Source organism: Mangifera indica, chromosome 19 (assembly GCF_011075055.1).
Source record: "Mangifera indica cultivar Alphonso chromosome 19, CATAS_Mindica_2.1, whole genome shotgun sequence".
NCBI lineage: Eukaryota > Viridiplantae > Streptophyta > Magnoliopsida > Sapindales > Anacardiaceae > Mangifera > Mangifera indica.
Window position 1 is genome coordinate 6193059 of NC_058155.1, and position 18138 is coordinate 6211196.

The window sequence follows — 18138 nt, forward strand, 5'->3', positions numbered from 1 at the left end:
TTGTGCGAGGGAAGGAAACACCACATTGTTGACGACAGGAAATGAAAAAGAGAATTTTTGGTAAGTTTTTAACAGAGTGCATAATTTCAATTCATCTAGAAGGTAGGGTATCTTTAAATATAGATATTTATTTTTATTTCCTCATGGTATTTAATTTAGGTAATATTTTTTTATTAAAAATAAAAAATTATCTTAAAAATAAATTATTTAAAAGATTATTAAATATAAATGATTACAATATTTGATAAAATTTAATAAAAATTGATAGGTATAAATAATACTTATATTTAGTCAAAAATATTAAAAAAATATCAAGATATTATTTTACTTAAATATGTTTAGATATAATTATTTTAAAATATATTTTATATTATTTATTATATTAATTAAAAATGAAGAATAAAAATGAAATCAAGATTATCCTTTAATACCTCATACTCGTAATTATCACAAATTATCACAATTTACTTGTCTTTTGATAATAATAAAAAAAAATACAGCTCAATGAAAATTAATTCCAATTATTTAAATAGTAATATTATGAATACATATAAAATTTAGGTATATAAATAATACATTATTATATAATTAAATATTATTTTATCTTTAATTTAAAATTATTTAATAATATAATCATTTATATATTCAAATTATATATTATAAATATATCTATATAATTTTATTGCTATTTAAATTGCAATCAAAATTTAAAACTAGATTAAATAGGATAATGAAGAAAATTATGGTGATAAATCTTTGACCAGTTTAGTTTGTCTTATCTAGGGAAAGGTCATTTTGGAATGAATAATTATGGATGATTGTTCAAATGTTGTGAATTCTTCGACCTGAAGAATCTTGATTGTAATTAGGGTTAGATTATAGTTGAATTAGTTCAAGCTCAGTTCGATCAAACCTAAAACGAGCTGACTTTAGCTTAGCTCGGTCGACCTCGAGCTACTAATCAGATTTTTAAATTAAAATTTTTAATACAAAACGACGTTATTTTGATCAATATTTATTAAAATAATATCATTTTGATAACAAAAAATGAGTCAAACCGAATTCAAATCTGAAATGAACTGGTCTCTTTATTTGATTCAATAAATTATAAAATTGATTATTAGATTTATGATTTATCTTACCTGATATAATTAGTTCACTCTAATAATAGTAGTGCTCTGACTCAAATAGTACTCTTTGTTACAAAAAAATTACATCTTCGATGCTTTTATTAAAAAAAAAAAACTTATCATTTACACCTCTAATTATGTAGTTAGAACGCATAACAAAGTGACAACAACTCATTTCTTTTATATTTATAAACACTTGGTTTAGGGTTTGTAGGTTATGATGATTTATTTTACAAATAGTCGTATGTATATTTTGGTTGGATTTTGTATTGTGTTCTCGTTGAAGGAGAAGAAAGCCGAATTCTGACCACATTCGTACTTGCACTCACTCACTGCTAAAATTTTTTTGAATAATAAACATAAAAATTGGGAAACAGAAGAAAAAATACAAGAATTCAAACTTGAAACGGAAAAAAAAAATAGCATAACAAATTGAAACAACAAAACAAACAGAAGATGTACTCACACTCACACTCGTAGTTTATTCGCATTTGTTTCTGTTTTTTGTTATGATCTGAACATATCGATAATAAAACCAAAAATCAACCTATTTTAAAATAAGTTTATGAATATTTTAATTCATAAGTTACTAAACTTATAATCAATGTGATGATATGAGAGTATGTTGTCGAAGAAAACACTGTTGAAGAAAAATGCTAACACATGAAAAATTTGATTGAAATAAAGTAATTACCAAATAGCAAGGATATTGTTAAATTAAATATTGAGTTTGTTAAAAAAATAAATTTATTAAAAATTTACTTAAAAAGATTTAATCGTAAATTTTTAAATCTATTTTAATTAATATCTTTATTTATATATTTAAAATAAATAATTTTAAATAAACATCACATCCTGTGACTCAGAGTGTTGAATTAGATTATTATTAGATTATTAATTATTCAAATATATATATTTTTTCTCCAATATTAAGTAATTTCTAACTTTTTAACAGTGAATTCAGTTCCAAACTACCCATAAACCTTGAATATGAGAATTGAAAAAATAATAAGATTTAGCTATCTAATAATTCAATTAAATTTTAAAACTAATTAAAAAAAAAAGATAAAAACAAAAAAGGATTTGTACGACAACATAACCTAATCTTGTTCTAAACTCATTTTTAATTAGAAACTGATAAAGCATGAAATTAATTAATGATAGTCAAAGGATTATTAGATAAGTATTTAATTAAAATAAAATTGGAAAAGAAAAATGGATGAAATTGGAAAAGAAAATAAATTGTGCAGTCGTGACTTTTTAGAATTTAGATGGGCCCAACACGTGGCGACCTCCCGATCCCACCACCTTGTCTGGTGCACAGAATAGATGTTGTAACAAAGGTATAAATTATCTATTTTTTTTTCTCTAAATTAATTGTTATTAACGAAAAATGCATATTATAGCTCTAGATGTGCAATTACTAAATTAACCTTTACTATTTTATATATTATGAAATGATCATTCTACCCTTTTCTTTCTCTCCATTCTCATTTTCTCTCTCCTTCTTTTCAGTCAAAAGTTTTATCCTAGTGAAGTTGCCAACTTTGGCTTGGCTCTGATTTTCTTGCTTGTATCATTGACAGTCTCGACAATTGCTTTCCCTCTAGTGTCTACCTTAATAATATCTCAATCTCCAAAATCTTTGACTACTTAAAATTCAATGAAAACCTCCTTGAGAATTGTAATAAAGCCATTGACAAACTCTTTAATGCCGCTTTCTCTTACTTCAACATACTCAACTTGACATGTCATTAAAACCACGTCGACTTCTTCTAACCACTGTCATTGCTCATTCTCTCTCCGTTCCCATGATGAATTGATACAGATGAGGGATGATCTCAAATATTTAATGTACCTAGCATGGGTGTGATGTAACTCTTGCAGTGGTTGATCATGTTCACCAATTATTCATGTCATATAATAATGCCCAATAAGAGTTTGTTCCACTTAGAATTAGATTTAAATTGGGTTTATTGATATTTAACTTAAATAAGCTCAAACTTGAGAATTAAATATTTTTGAGTTTGAATTCAAATTTTAGAGGTGTTTGACTCATCAAACTCATGAATTTAAAATTTTTTAATACAAATCAACTAAAATTATATTATTTTTACTAATATATATCAAAACGATGTCATTTTAGTTATTTTTGTTTGATTGTAATTTTGAACTGAACTTAAAGTTTGGTTTGAACTCAAACTAGTGTTTAACTCCTTTTAAAATACTTTTTTGTTTAAATTTATTTAAACTGAATCTAACCATATTTTTAGTTATGTTTCGTAACACTCTAAGGGGAGTTTTGAAAATTTAAAAGACAAAGAAGAACATCATATCTTGACTTGGACCACTTCATGACATCATGAAAGAAAGTCTATACGAATGTTATTACATATAATTAAACATACCAAGTTTGATTATATTATTATAATTAATTTTATAATAATATTATATGAATAAGTAATATATATAAATAATAATTTATTATTATATATGATAAATATTATTTTATTTTTAATTTAAAATCATTCAATCATACAATTGATATCATTATTTTTATATAAATTTATATTATTTTTTATATACATAATTTTATTATTAATTTTATATTTTATCCTTAATAATTTGTTTATTATTGGATATTTTTTCTCCTTTTTTTCCATTGGCATGGCGTTGAATATTCTTTTCTCCTATATTAAGTAATTTCTGACTTTTTTTCCAACAATAAATTCAGTTCTGAACTACCCATAAACCTTGAACATGAGAATTGAAAGAATTTTAGTTATGTAATAATTCAAATTCAATATTAAAACTAATTAAATAATAGGTAAAAAAGAAAAATGGATGCGTGGATTCTTAGGTAAGTGTCTCATTAGAAAAAAAAACAAGGGTCAAATTCAATGTTCAAGTTTAAATAAAAATAATAAATTATACAATGGCGACTTTATAGAATTTAGATGGGTCCAACACGTGGCGACCTCCCGATCCACCATCTTGTCTGGATTATTTTTAAAATATTTTTTCACCGCCTTGACGTATTAATTATATAATTATATAATTAAATATTTTTTAATTTTTAATTTTTAATTATTCAATGATAATATAAAATTATTTATACATAAAAATTATACATATATTATTACTCATTATGAAATAATCATTCTACTATTTTTTTCTTGCTATTTTATTTTATTTCGTTCTTATTTTTTCTTTCTCTTCTTTTCTGTTAAGAGTTTTACTTTAACAAAAATTATCAAACTCAATTTTGATTTTGATTTTAATTTTCTTGATTGTATCATTGACGATCTTACCAATTACTTCTCCCTTCAATTGTCTCTAATATCATATCTCTCTATTTCCAAAATGTTCAATTATTTAAAACTCAACGAAAACCTTATTGAGAATTATACCAAAATCATTGTCATTGCCATCATATCTCTCAAAGACAAGCTCACTAATGCCACTATTTGTCAAACTTCGACCTACCCCCCTTGCCGTGCCATTAAAACCACAATTACTTTTTCATACCCCGGTCACTACTCCTCCTGTTTCAACTCACATGATGAATTGACACAGAGGAGGGATGATCTCAAGGGTTCAATTTACCCAAAATGGGTTGTAATGTAACTCTTGTAATGGCTGATCTTGCTCACCAAACATTCAAGTCATATAACAATGCTCGTCATCATCATTAGCTCATAATCTCGCCTATTCCATTCATGTTGCTGCTCAATGGAGTTGATGATTAATAGTGGCATAGCAAAGTGTTTTTATGGTCAGTTTAATCTGAATATTGAAGTAGTCAGAACAATTGCAAAGTTGTTTGGGTTGGCAAATGGTTTTTTTTTTTTTTTTTTATAAAATCTAAAATGATAAAATACGAACACGATCTAATGATAGTAACAATTAGGTCTATTACTAACTATAAAATTTAATTTCGACACCCAATTTGTCACACATACTTGATTTCAACAACTCATGCTTAAGAAATTCACTTCAAACTTATAAAATAAAATCAATACACCAAATAATAATACATAATTATCATATAAATGAAACTTACAGTTAATTTCATATAAATATCTTAATGTAACAAACTTTTTATCCTAATTTTTAAATTTTAAAGTTGAAATTTATGCGATTATATAGTTTGATAATTTTAAATTAAAGATAAAATAATATCTAATTATATAATGATATATTTTAGTATATTTAAATTATATATAAAAAATATATACATATAACATTACTTTTCTAATTAATTATTCTATAATAAAACTATATATATATATATATATATCTATCTATTTTGAATACACAAATAGATATATATTTAATATGTATTATTATATAATTAGATAATTTTAAATTAAAGATAAAATAACACTTAATTATATAATAATAAATAAATATATACTAATTTATATATTCAATTTGATACGTATGGTATTGTTTATTGTTATATAGAAAAAAAATTATAGTTTTTTCCTATTAACCAAGTGCGGCATATCCTATCTGGTGGCCAGAATAAAGATAGGTGAGTAGCCAAACAAGGGGCGTAATTATGGGACAAAAATGTAGACCGAACCGAAGACGACTTCGAGAATTTTGTGTGACCTGAAATATCTGGATTTTCCCCCAAGTCTCTGCAAATTCCATGTAAAAAATGACAGAAGACAAGGAATCGACGTCGAGTTCACTTAGTCAAGGCCTAACTCCTCACGACCCGGACGATGTCCCCAAGTCTCCTCCTCATTCCCCCAACTCCTCTACTCGCAAGGTAACTAATTTCTTCAATTTAAATTTAATTTTATTTAAATCTCATTTCAATTCCGGTCTTTCTGTTGTTTTAGGAAAACCTTCGTCTTTCGGTTTAAAATTGGCTAAGTGTTGTGATAATTGAGATCAACTGAGACTGATTAATGATAAGTTAATTATGCTCTACTGTTGAAATTTGAGTAATTATTTTGGTTTTATGTTTAATTCGTTAGGTTATTAGTTCACTTAGTAATATGGAATTGTTGACAGTTGATGATGCCGATTATTTATAGCTTAGGAAGTAATGTGGTTTATGCTTTGGTACATTATGATCCAGTTTAAACATTTCTACAACAAATTTAAATTGAAGAAATATTTATACCTTATGAGAGACTTGTAGTTGTAGTGTTGCGAATTATGGCACAAAATCGAAGCATGCACTGCAGAATTACAATTTTAAAATTTTACTAACAACAAAATGTCATAATCCTGATTCCAGAGGTTAGCTAAAGTGGTGAAGCCAAAAATCTCTTTATAACAAGTCAGGGTTTGAATAGTATGAGCTCTCTTCCTTATGTGAAAAAATCCTAAACTAATTAGTTTGGGCCTGAATAGTGATGTACTATAACAAAATGAAACCCTGACTTATCCGATGTAGTAGTCGTTGGTTTAGTGACTTCAACATGCCAATTTCATACATCTATAGGGTTATTAAGAAACTGTACCTACGTGGGCTATTCCTTCATCTTTTCAGTCTCTAGGATGCGCCAATCTACGCTCTCAACCTAAACCCGCCCACGTATGGTCGTGCATGTGCCAACTTTATCCATTTTGGCTTTATCCTTATCCAATTGGATAAAGTCATACATACACAATTTTACCCACATCCAAACACCTCAGAATTATTTTACTTTGGTCCTCAAAATGTAATGACTCACCTTTTGAGTTCAAACACGTTTTCAGATTCAAAATTGACTATGCAGATATCAGACCCAATTCATCTCGAATAATCTTATGTCTCTAGAGTTCGATTCTATTGTATGTAACTCATAAGTTCTTTGTTAAGTTGGTATTGCACTGATTCGTGTCCAACTCACAATCCACTAGTCATCTGTATATAGACCAAAGTTTGTTTATAGTAAGACATCATGACTACCTGACTAACGAAGTATCAGCGATTGACTCTTAACCTATCAACAATATTATTACTAGTACAATTTGATCACTTTATCATACAACATCTCTTTGAGGTGGAGGTATATATTTTATTTTCTTATTAAGGAAATCTAATATCTGTAATAACTTCTTTCCTTATCAAGGAATTTGAATTCTATAATATCATCTCTCCTTATTAAGGAGAGAAGTATTCTATATGTATGTTGTAACCCATTTCATCAATTAGAAATATTTTTTCACCCTAATATCTTCATTGTGCTTGGTGCATTTGGAGATGCTGGGGTAGTTGTTTTTCAGTGCAAGCGATACGGTTATGGCTAACGTAAATTAGATGCTGTTCATGCCAGAAAAGTGAAAAAAAAAAAAATGGAATCTGGTTCAGTAACTGTAAAATATTATCTGCTTAGATAGTATGCAATCCTTACTGACACTTCCATTTCTTCAGGCTTGCTATGCTGTTTTACAGAGTTGGGTCTCAAAGAAGTTCATGACTGGATGGTAATATGCTTAGGATGAGTCCTTTAGATTTCTTTTTGGTGTTTTACTTATTTACATGTATACTCTTGCATTTCAGTGTTACATAGTTTTATTGGTGAAATTGCAGTGTGGTTCTCTTTCCAGTTGCCGTTACATTTTTAGTCACATGGTGGTTCATTGAGTTTGTTGACGGTTTCTTCAGTCCAATATATGCAAGGCTTGGAATAGATATATTTGGTAAGACTTCAAAGCACCAACTGAATGTTCTTGCTAGGCTAATGTTTGAGTCTAGAATTTACATCTAAACATTAAGTAATCAGGGGGGAATTTATGATATTGACCTTCCCTTTTCAAACAGAGACTTCATGATGTAATGAACAATTGCTAAGTTCTTGATGTTAGGAAAAACTTATGAAAAGCTTTCCATCTATCTGACATAAGAAACAGAAGCTAAACTTACTAAGTGCCTTTTTTGCTTACATATTAGCTGTTACAGCTGTTGAGCTTTCCAATTGCTATGGAAAATGAGTAATAAAGCTATACAAGTAAACTATAGATCTAAATTCTGATGGTATCTACATATTGGGCCAATTTGTCACTGATATAAAATTAAAAAGAGCATATGTGAATCACAACTTTTAATTTGGTCCCTGATAGGTACCTACTGTCGATTATCGAGTATATGACTCGAACTGGCTTCGTCGCGGGTATTTGGATGCTCCTGCAATCTGATTGTGGTGGATATAAAACAATGTAACAGTAATGCTGTATGAAATGTGATAGTAAATAGTAGACGAATAGTAGCTTCAGAAGGAGTTCTTGATATTAAATAAAATAACAGCCAAAGTTCCAAGTGCTCTACTTGCTTACAACCCGTTCTAATAATAAAGATAGGAAATCAAAAAGAACAATTACTAAAGAAACTATGCATTGAACTGAAGGAACTCCAACTCAGGCCCCCTTCTCCAGCATTCGAGAGGCTGGGCTCTCCTCTTCCTTTTCTCCTTTTGGTTTTTCCTCTCCCCTCTCTTCCCTTGCTTCCTCTCTTTTATTCTACACTCTAACCGTTTCTACCTTTTCCCCAGCTGCCATTGTAGCCTTGTCAGTCATAGTGGTCCCCAGTTGTGGTTGTGTGCAAATTGGTAATCCTTGTTTGTCTGCTGCTTGTCTTTCCCCTGGAATTCTGCCACGTGCCACTTCTTCTGTGTCTCCCTTCTTCCTCTTTTTCCTAACATAAACTCTTTCTCTAACATTACCCTCCCCATCAAGTGGCACCTTGCCCTCAAGGTGCAATGTTGGAAAAAGTGGCCTAAGTTTTGTTTAAAGCTCCCAAGAATTTTCATGAACAGGCAGCTTCCTCCACTTAATTAACAGCTCCAATTCTCCTTTCTGATTGTATCTGTGAGCCATTATTCCTTCAGGCTGTGTTTCCAATTTACCTTCTTCATTTAGGCAGTCTGGCAAATTCTGGCAGAATGTTTCAGAACCCAACTGCCTTTTTAGCTGCGAAATATGGAAGACAGGATGGATTCGAGCAATTTCAGGCAGCTTCAACTTATATGCCACTTTTCCGATTCTTTCGATTATTTCGTAAGGTCCATAATATCGGGGACTCAGTTTCTCGTTTGGTTGTGTCGCCAATGAACGAAAACGGTACGGCTAGAACCTAAGGAATACGTAATCCCCCACGCTAAATTCTATATCCCTGCAGTGCTTATCTGCTTGCTTTTTCATTTTGGATTGCGCCTTGCTCAAATTTTCCTTCAATTGATCTAGCACCAAATTTCTTTCCTTTATCAGATTGTTCACTTTTTCCACCTTCGAATGCTCTTCTACCAGCCTAAGGAGCGGTGGCGGATCCCTGCCATATACTGCCTTAAAAGGGGTCATGCCCGCTGCACTATGGAAAGATGTATTGTACCAATACTCAGCCCATGCTAACCATTTTATCCATTTCTTCGTCTATCCCAGGTAGAAACAACGGAGATAATCTTCGAGGCTTCGATTGACCACTTCAGTTTGTCCGTCCGTCTGAGATGGTATGCCGAACTAAACTTCAAGGTGGTTCCTGCAGCCTTAAACATCTCTGACCAGAAATGGCTCATGAAGACGTGATCCCTGTCAGTTACAATGGTCTTCGGAAAGCCATGAAGACGCACTATTTCCTTCACGAAGATTTCAGCTACTTCCTTGGCTGTATATGGGTGCCGAATAGTAAGGAAATGGTTGTATTTCGTGAAGCGATCAATCACTACCAGTATTGTGTCTACGCCTTGAATTTTCGGTATCCTCATAATGAAGTCCATTGAAAGGTCCTCCCATATACCTATTGGAATTTGCAGTGGCTGCAATAATCCTGCCAGAGAAGCTACTTCATACTTCACTTTTTGGCACACCCCACATTTTGCCACAAACTTCTTGATATCCTTTTTCATTCCTTCCCAAAATAAAATAGATTTTACCCTCATATAAGTCTTGAAAAATCCATAATGCCCTCCAAATGGGGAAGAGTGAAATTTTTAGATGAATCGTGAGATGAATTTGGATCCCCTTGGAAGGACAATGCGTCCCCTGTATAAAAGATTCCCATTTCTAAGAGAGTAACCTTGATGCTCATGCTGTCGACTCAGAATCTCTTGAACCAGCCACTTGAGTTTTTCGTCTTGTAACACCTCCTGCTGAATGTTTTCGGTTTTTGCCACCAATGCCACTGAGACTGCTCTGAGTTCTTCACCGAACTGTGGTTTTCTGGAGAGAGCGTCGGCGGCTTTGTTTTCACATCCAAGCCTGTATATAATTTTGAAGTCAAATCCCAACATTTTGATTACCCATTTCTGCTGCTCATGGCCGATCACACGTTGTTCTGTGAGGAACCGTAAGCTTTTTTGATCAGTCCTTACTTTAAAATGCCTTCCTAAGAGGTAATGTCTCCACCTTTGCAAAGCCAATACAATAGCCATTAGCTCTCTTTCATAAATTGACTTCCCCTGATTATGTAAGGATAAAGCTTTGCTCAAGAAGGCTATGGGTCTCCCTTCTTGCATAAGCACAGCCCCCAAACCACTCCCAGACGCATCAATTTCTACCACAAACTCCTTGGAGAAATTTGGCATGGCCAACATAGGTATAGTAATCATGGCATTTTTCAGTTTTCTGAAAGCTTCTTGTGCTTCTGTGTCCCATTTGAAGGCATTCTTTTTCAGGAGATTCGTAAGGGGGGTTGCAATCTTTCCGTAACCCTTAACAAATCTTCTGTAATATCCAGTCAGCCCAAGGAATCCTCTCAACTCCTTTAAATCCTTCGGAACATGCCAACTTTGCATGTCTTTTATCTTCTTGGGGTCGGCTTCCACTCCTTCCTTGGATAACATGTGTCCTAAATATTCAATTTTCCCACACCCAAAAGAGCACTTCTTTTTATTGATCACAAAGCTGTGAGCCTGCAGACATTCCAACACCTTTCCCAGATGCTCAAGATGGTCCTGGAGACTCTTACTATATATGAGTATATCATCAAAAAATACCAAAACAAACTTCCGCAAATATGGCCTGAAAATTTCGTTCATTATACTCTGAAAAGTGGCTGGAGCGTTTGAGAGGCCGAAAGGCATGACGAGGAATTCGTAGTGCCCTTCGTGTGTGCGGAATGTTGTCTTCTCTATATCCTCTGCACGGACCCGAACCTGGTGGTAGCCAACCTTTAAGTCCAGCTTGCTGAAGATCTCGGCTCCAACTAGTTCGTCCAACAGCTCATTGATAGTCGGGATAGGAAATTTGTCAGGGACAGTAACCTTATTCAGTGCTCTGTAGTCGACGTAAAAGCGCCACGCACCATCTTTTTTCTTGACTAAGATCATTGGACTCGAGAACGGGCTGACACTAGGCCTGATTATACCTGCCGTAAGCATTTCACGAACAATCTTCTTTATTTCGTCCTTCTGATAATAAGGGTGACAATATGGCTGAACATTTGGTGGTTGAGCCCCACTTACTAAACGTATGGCATGGTCTCTGGAACGCCGTGGTGGAAAGTCGTGGGGTTCAGAAAACAAGGATTGGAATTCTTCCAGCAGTTCACTTACTCCAGCAGCACTTACTCCAGCAGCAGAGTGATTAGCCTCTGTAGCAGCCTCCTCTTTTGTCGTCCCTAGTTCTATCCAATAAGCTTCTCCTCCGTTGCAAACAGACTTCATCACCGTTTTAAAAGAAGTTTCCAGACAAGTCAGAAACAAGTCCCCTTTTATTTCCACCCTCTTTTCTTCCCATACAAACTTCATGGTTTGGTTCTTCCAGTTTATTTTCACTTCACCCAATCTGCTGAGCCAATCAACTCCTAATATAAGATCAACCCCTCCTAATTGAAATGGAAGAAAATTTTGAACAATTGCAACTCCCTGTATTAACACTTCCACGCCATCGCAGCTCCCCAATCCGCTCACCCTCCTATTATCACCCAACACCACAGCAAATTTCAGAGGCCGCAACGGAATGTTAAGCTCGCCGACTAACCTTTCCTAAATAAAGTTATGGGTGGCGCCGCTATCCAAAAGCACCACCACTTCTCTGCCGTTCACTATTCCCAACACTTTCATGATTTTTGGAGTGTTGATTCCCACCACTGAACTCGTGTTTAATGTCGCCTCCATCTCTCTTTCTTCTACCGTCTTAGCTTCTTCGTCCCCCTCGTTGCTTTCCTCGGCCTCCTCTTCGCTAGCAATCAGTATCCGAAGCTATCGGTAACGACATCTATGTCCAGGCACAAACTTCTCATCGCAACGAAAGCACAATCCCTTCTCCACCTTCGTTCGGTACTCCTCGTCCGACAATCTTCGTGAGCCCCCTTCTCGTCGGTTGATGGCTGTCGGTCCATTGGAGTTAATTGGTGACCTAATTGTCGAAGCGTTTGGGTGAAAGAAATTGTGGTTTTGGAGAAGGGAACGGGTGTCCCCTTGGCTTCGGGTATGGGTTGAGGGTTTGGGTTAGGGCTTCTATAAGGGTTTGGTTGGAAAAGGGTGTTTGGGCTGGAGGCTATTTGACTTTGGGCTCGAGCTAGGTTCTAGGCTGTCGAATTGGGTAGGATGATAGGGCTGGTGAATCGGGTTGGGCTGTTTGAGAATTTCGGTTGGGTTTTCGCGGGTTGGGAGTCGGTTCTTCCATCTATGATTTCATTTTTCTCTTCTACCTCCAACGCACGCTGCATCGCTTCTTCCAGGTCTCGTGGATGGAACAGCTTCGTCTCCTCTCGGACCTCCTCCATCAGTCCGTTCATAAACAAATCAGTGAGGGTTTCCTCAGACATATCATCCACCGCTGACAACAGTAACTCAAATTTGCAGCGGTAATCCTGAACAGAATCTGTTTGTCGGAGTGCCAACAGCTCCTCTCGCAGGGTTCTTTCATGTCTCGCTCTAAACCGTTTCAACACTACATTCCTAAACTCTTCCCAACTGGTAAATTCTCTCCGTCTTTCTCTCCACTTCAACCACCCATGTGCTATACCTTCCATACACACTCCCGCCGCCGTGAGGCGTTCCTGCTCAGTTAGGTGGTTAACGTCAAAATACCGCTCACTTCGGAAAATCCATTCCAAGGCTTCGTCGCCACTAAAAACAGGAAGGTCAAGTCGTTGGTATGGGTTGTCTCTTCGTTCATGAGTCGGGTCTCTTCCCTGTCTTTCCCTTGAAGAGGTCTCCTCCCCTCGTAGCTCGCCTTCGTCTCTCAAAGATGGAGAAGCATTCGCCTCTTTGGGAGGTGGTGAGAAAGAAGGGGATGCTTCCTGCTCCGTTGGTGCTTTGCCCTTGTCTCCATTCTCCTTCCCAATAATGATATCTCTCAGTTCACGGAGGTAGCCATGAACGGATTCTACGTTAGCCTCCACGCCTCCCATCCTATTGTTCATCTCCTCCATTTTTTCTTTCATTCCAGTTAACTCAGTCTCGATTCCTTCCACTCGGCTTTCCATTCTAGTCATGCTCTGATACCAAATGATAGGTACCTGCTGTCGATTATCGAGTATATGACTCGAACTGGCTTCGTCGCGGGTATTTGGATGCTCCTGCAATCTGATTGTGGTGGATATAAAACAATGTAGCAGTAATGCTGTATGAAATGTGAAAGTAAACAGTAGATGAATAGTAGCTTCAGAAGGAGTTCTTGATATTAAATAAAATAACAGCCAAAGTTCCAAGTGCTCTGCTTGCTTACAACCCGTTCTAATAATAAAGATAGGAAATCAAAAAGAACAATTACTAAAGAAACTATGCACTGAACTGAAGGAACTCCAGCTCAGGCCCCCTTCTCCAGCATTCGAGAGGCTGGGCTCTCCTCTTCCTTTTCTCCTTCTGGTTTTTCCTCTCCCCTCTCTTCCCTTGCTTGGTCTCTTTTATTCTGCACTCTAACCGTTTCTGCCTTTTCCCCAGCTGCCATTGCAGCCTTGTCAGTCATAGTGGTCCCCAGTTGTGGTTGTGTGCAAATTGGTAATCCTTGTTTGTCTGCTGCTTGTCTTTCCCCTGGAGTTCTGCCACGTGCCACTTCTTCTGTGTCTCCCTTCTCCCTCTTTTTCCTAACATAAACTCTTTCTCTAACAGTCCCTTACCCTATGAAAATTTTTTCTTTTATGCTTTGCTGATTTTTCTGCATCATGATTACCTTGAGGCCTCTATGAATCTTACAGCTCTTGTATACATTGCCACTGCTTTCTTCTATTAATTTACATTGTTGTGTTCAGGTCTTGGGTTTCTTACATCTATGCTTTTCATATTCTTTGTGGGAGTATTTGCTTCATCATGGTTGGGTTCCACTGTGTTTTTGATTGGGGAATGGTTTATAAAGCGGATGCCCTTTATGAAGCACATATACTCAGCCTCTAAACAAATTAGCTCCGCCATTTCTCCAGGTAATAGTCAGTAGTTTTGCTATTTCTTACAATGTTTTTATTAATTTAATTGTTAAGTACCATCATTAGCCAGCCATTTATGATGTCCTTTCTGTTACAAATTGCCTGAAAGGTAATAGATTCTGATTGATGTTTTGAATAGGGATGAACAAGATATTTGGTTTTTTTTCTTTCTTTATTTTTTGGGATTTTTATTCCTTGCTAGTTGCTATTTTTTTATGTTAGAAGTCTCCTGAGGCATTCCGAGGAAGACATATTTTACAACTGGCCTGCCAGAAAGCATATTACTTTTACCTAGTTTACATATGTTGCTTCAAAATGTATCCTGAACTCTTAAGCATAAAAAATTATAGATGTTGTAGTTATAATTTAGGGAAAAGACATGCCAGAACATTTCTTTCTTCTCTTCCCCATCCCTTGTGGTGATTGAGAACAGATAAGGAGGTGGCACTGGACAAACAAGGTTAAGCCAAGATGATAGAAAGAGTTGACACTATGGATCTGGTTCACTGAAAGTTTTAGCTGAATGGAAACATCTTTTTTCATGTCTTTTGACATCCATATAAACATATAAATTTTATTATTGTTCTAATTTTTTTGAAAAGCGCAATAATTTTGATTGATTGGGACTATTGATGGATCATGATTTCTAATATCTTGTTGAATTACATTACTGTCTTAAATTCACATGTGAAGGTACAGGGGATTTATTTGCTTGATTTCTAGCCTACAGGGAAAACTTGATTTATGTGAACATGTATAATTTTTTTTTTGTGTTCTTGACTTTTGATTTGTATAATATATGTGTGACATCTTTTTTTCCTTGCAGACCAGAACACAACTGCCTTTAAAGAGGTTGCAATTATTCGCCATCCTCGCATTGGCGAGTATGCATTTGGTTTTATAACATCATCTCTTGTTCTTCAGGTAACTAATATATCTAAACGAGCTGGTTATTTCCATGGTGATTTGCTTCCAAACCAGCCTAAGTGGATTCAAAAACTTTCTTGCTATGGTTACTGATAGTATGCTTAGTTCTTTCCAGCTGCTTCTTTATTTAAATAATACATATCTGAAGGGTACTATTATAATTTCTTTCAGCTAATTACCTTTTGAAAAATTCATTGGTTTCACCATGCAAGATCACTAAATTCTTGAAATTTGAAAAAGAAACATTTAAATTTAAATAATATGAGTAGCGGTTTCTGCTGAGCGGTACTTCTGTTGATTAAACTATTAAAGATACTCAGCATTTACTGGTTTCACCATCGAAGATGATGTTTTTATCAGTGCTACTGGTCATTGCTTGATTCTATTAAAGATTCTCATTGATAATGTAATTTGTGTATTTATTCCAGAGGGATGATGGAGATGAAGAGCTATGCAGTGTTTATGTCCCAACAAACCATTTATACATTGGTGACATATTTCTGGTCAACTCTGAGGAGATTATAAGACCAAATTTGTCTGTACGAGAAGGAATAGGTCCATTTCTTCCTGAGACTTAAATATCAATATTTGTTTTTCGATTCTTTAGAAGTGAAGATCTACATCTTGTTTCCAAGGCAAAACGTTTAGCCTTATTTGTATTTGTGAATGGTAGTGTCATTATCAGGATTTGCTTTTGTTAGTCAGAGTATAACATCAAAAACATAGTCAGAAACGTCTAGGATTTGAACTTGCAGAAGATGTTTAATATTCTTACCCTTCATTGGCTTCTCATTCCATTTATGCAGAAATCATCGTTTCGGTGGGCATGACAATGCCGCAGGTAATTTCTCCTGTAGAAAGGATTCCTCCTCTTCAAGGCAATAGAATTCCTCTAAACAGGATAATATGAAGGTAGAGTAGAGATTCTGCTACTTCAAACCTGGTAAGTCTTTGAATAGAAAGACATGCATTTTATCATATGGACGGTTATGTTTTGCCTTTGGACCTGGGTTTACACGATACACAAATTTTCTCACAGCAGATAATTTTATCTGGAAAACAAAGCGATTATATATTTCATCTTGTAGCATCATCAATTTTTTACTCTCTTTTTTTCTGGGGGGTTTTTTAAACATGTGCATATGCTCAAGTTGTGTAAGCACAATTTCCAAAGTATGTAAAAGATACAAATTGTGGGATACACATGTTGTAATGTGGTATCATCATGTAACATTTTTTCTGAATTAATATGACGTCGTGTTGGCTGATTGTAAGTGATGAGATAGGCATAAAATTATAATATAATTATTAGAGAATTATAAAATGACTCAAGGTTACGGGTACATGCCACGTGTCTATTAATATTTGATGTTAAATGTCTTGAGTTATCTCAAGTGGCATATCTATTTCCTATATGTTTTTTCAATCCCAGTGTAAAGGAACATCTTTTGTATATAAATCCATCTACCATCAGTTCCCCGAGCAATGTGGGACTCTTTTTCCATAAATTATTTTACAACCATAACAATTTAATTAAATTCAATTTTCCCGCAATATTTCACGATTAAACCAATTTTATTAAATTATATTTTAATTTCCCTCTTCAAAATGAAATTCATTTCAATTCATTTCCCCTTCAAATTTCTGAGTCCAGTTACGAAAACCCAATAGCCCAACTCAATCAAATAAATTCAATTCTCATAAGTTCGATTTCCTCACAAACCCAATTATAAAAATCTCACGTTGAAAAGAAACACCTAAGTCTTTAATCATTCATTTAAACTATTACAATGTTTTCCATTATTAAAGAACATAATATTTAAAATTAATAATAATTTACTCTTTAATATTTTCTTTTATTTGAGAACATTGATGTCTCGTGAAATCACTGATTATAAAAATCTATATAAAATTTAAATAAAAAACTATTTATAATATTGAGTTGAGTTAAATTTCCTTTAAACCCAATCGAATTTGAACTCAATTAGTTCAAAATTTGCCAAACTTGTGTTCAACTCTCTCAAACTAAATTGAATTTCAATTACCCTTAACTTAAACCCAAATCCAATCTTAAGAATAGGGTTGGATGATTTTATATTTATATATAAAAGAGATTTTACAGTAAACACAATCATATTCAACCCATGAATCAGATTACGATAGAGAAATTGTGACCAATATAATGTTTCAAACAAAAACTTGTTGTAAATGGTAGAGCTTAGTATATAAAATGTTAAATCAATATATCTTAGAGTTTGATGTTAATTTTAAACGTTTTTTGTTTAAAACAGTGTTTTACAATTGGGGTATAGATTTTAGAATTTTAGTTGTTGAATTTTGTTTTTTTTTTAATAGGAAAATTGTTTCAATATCGATGGAAAATTGATTTGAATATTACGGTATGATTTTTCACTAATAAAAATATATTTGACATAGGATTGTGAAAATTGCGCTTACTAAACAAGTTATGTCAAACAACACTTTTCAATGAAAGAAAACACTTTTCTTTCGAAGTTTTTGGATGGTTATATGATATTTTACTAGATTTTACATGATGGAGAGTGATTGATACTTGACAACAAACATTTTGGGAGGCAAATTATAGGCACAATGCCTAGTGAGGTTTATATGATATTTTTTCACATTGGAGGCACATTAATACTATATAGTTTAAGGTTCTTTAATTATAAATTATGAATTAATCAAAATTTCAAATTTTTCCAAAGATCAACTCCTAGATCTAAAAAGAAGAAGTTCATTTCCATGTTCTTA

The 18138-nt window shown here is 33.7% G+C and overlaps 1 protein-coding gene across 1 annotated transcript; it reads left to right on the plus strand.

Annotated features, from left to right (window-relative positions):
• Positions 1-5707: 5707 nt before the first annotated feature.
• On the plus strand, positions 5708-16636 carry LOC123203127 (protein LIKE COV 2). The gene is made up of 7 exons (XM_044619316.1): positions 5708-5910; positions 7510-7562; positions 7669-7778; positions 14269-14436; positions 15266-15363; positions 15795-15921; positions 16173-16636. The coding sequence occupies exons 1-7, from the start codon at positions 5797-5799 to the stop codon at positions 16274-16276; spliced, it is 774 nt and encodes a 257-aa protein (XP_044475251.1). The 5' UTR covers positions 5708-5796; the 3' UTR covers positions 16277-16636.
• Positions 16637-18138: the final 1502 nt, after the last annotated feature.

Excerpts from the sequence above, each read along its gene's own strand:
- LOC123203127 (XM_044619316.1), top strand. The coding sequence starts at position 5,797 with ATGACAGAAGACAAGGAATCGACGTCGAGTTCACTTAGTCAAGGCCTA. Across the intron at positions 5,911-7,509 it reads CCAACTCCTCTACTCGCAAG|GCTTGCTATGCTGTTTTACA; the intron begins GTAACTAATTTC and ends CCATTTCTTCAG. Across the intron at positions 15,364-15,794 it reads CATCATCTCTTGTTCTTCAG|AGGGATGATGGAGATGAAGA; the intron begins GTAACTAATATA and ends TATTTATTCCAG.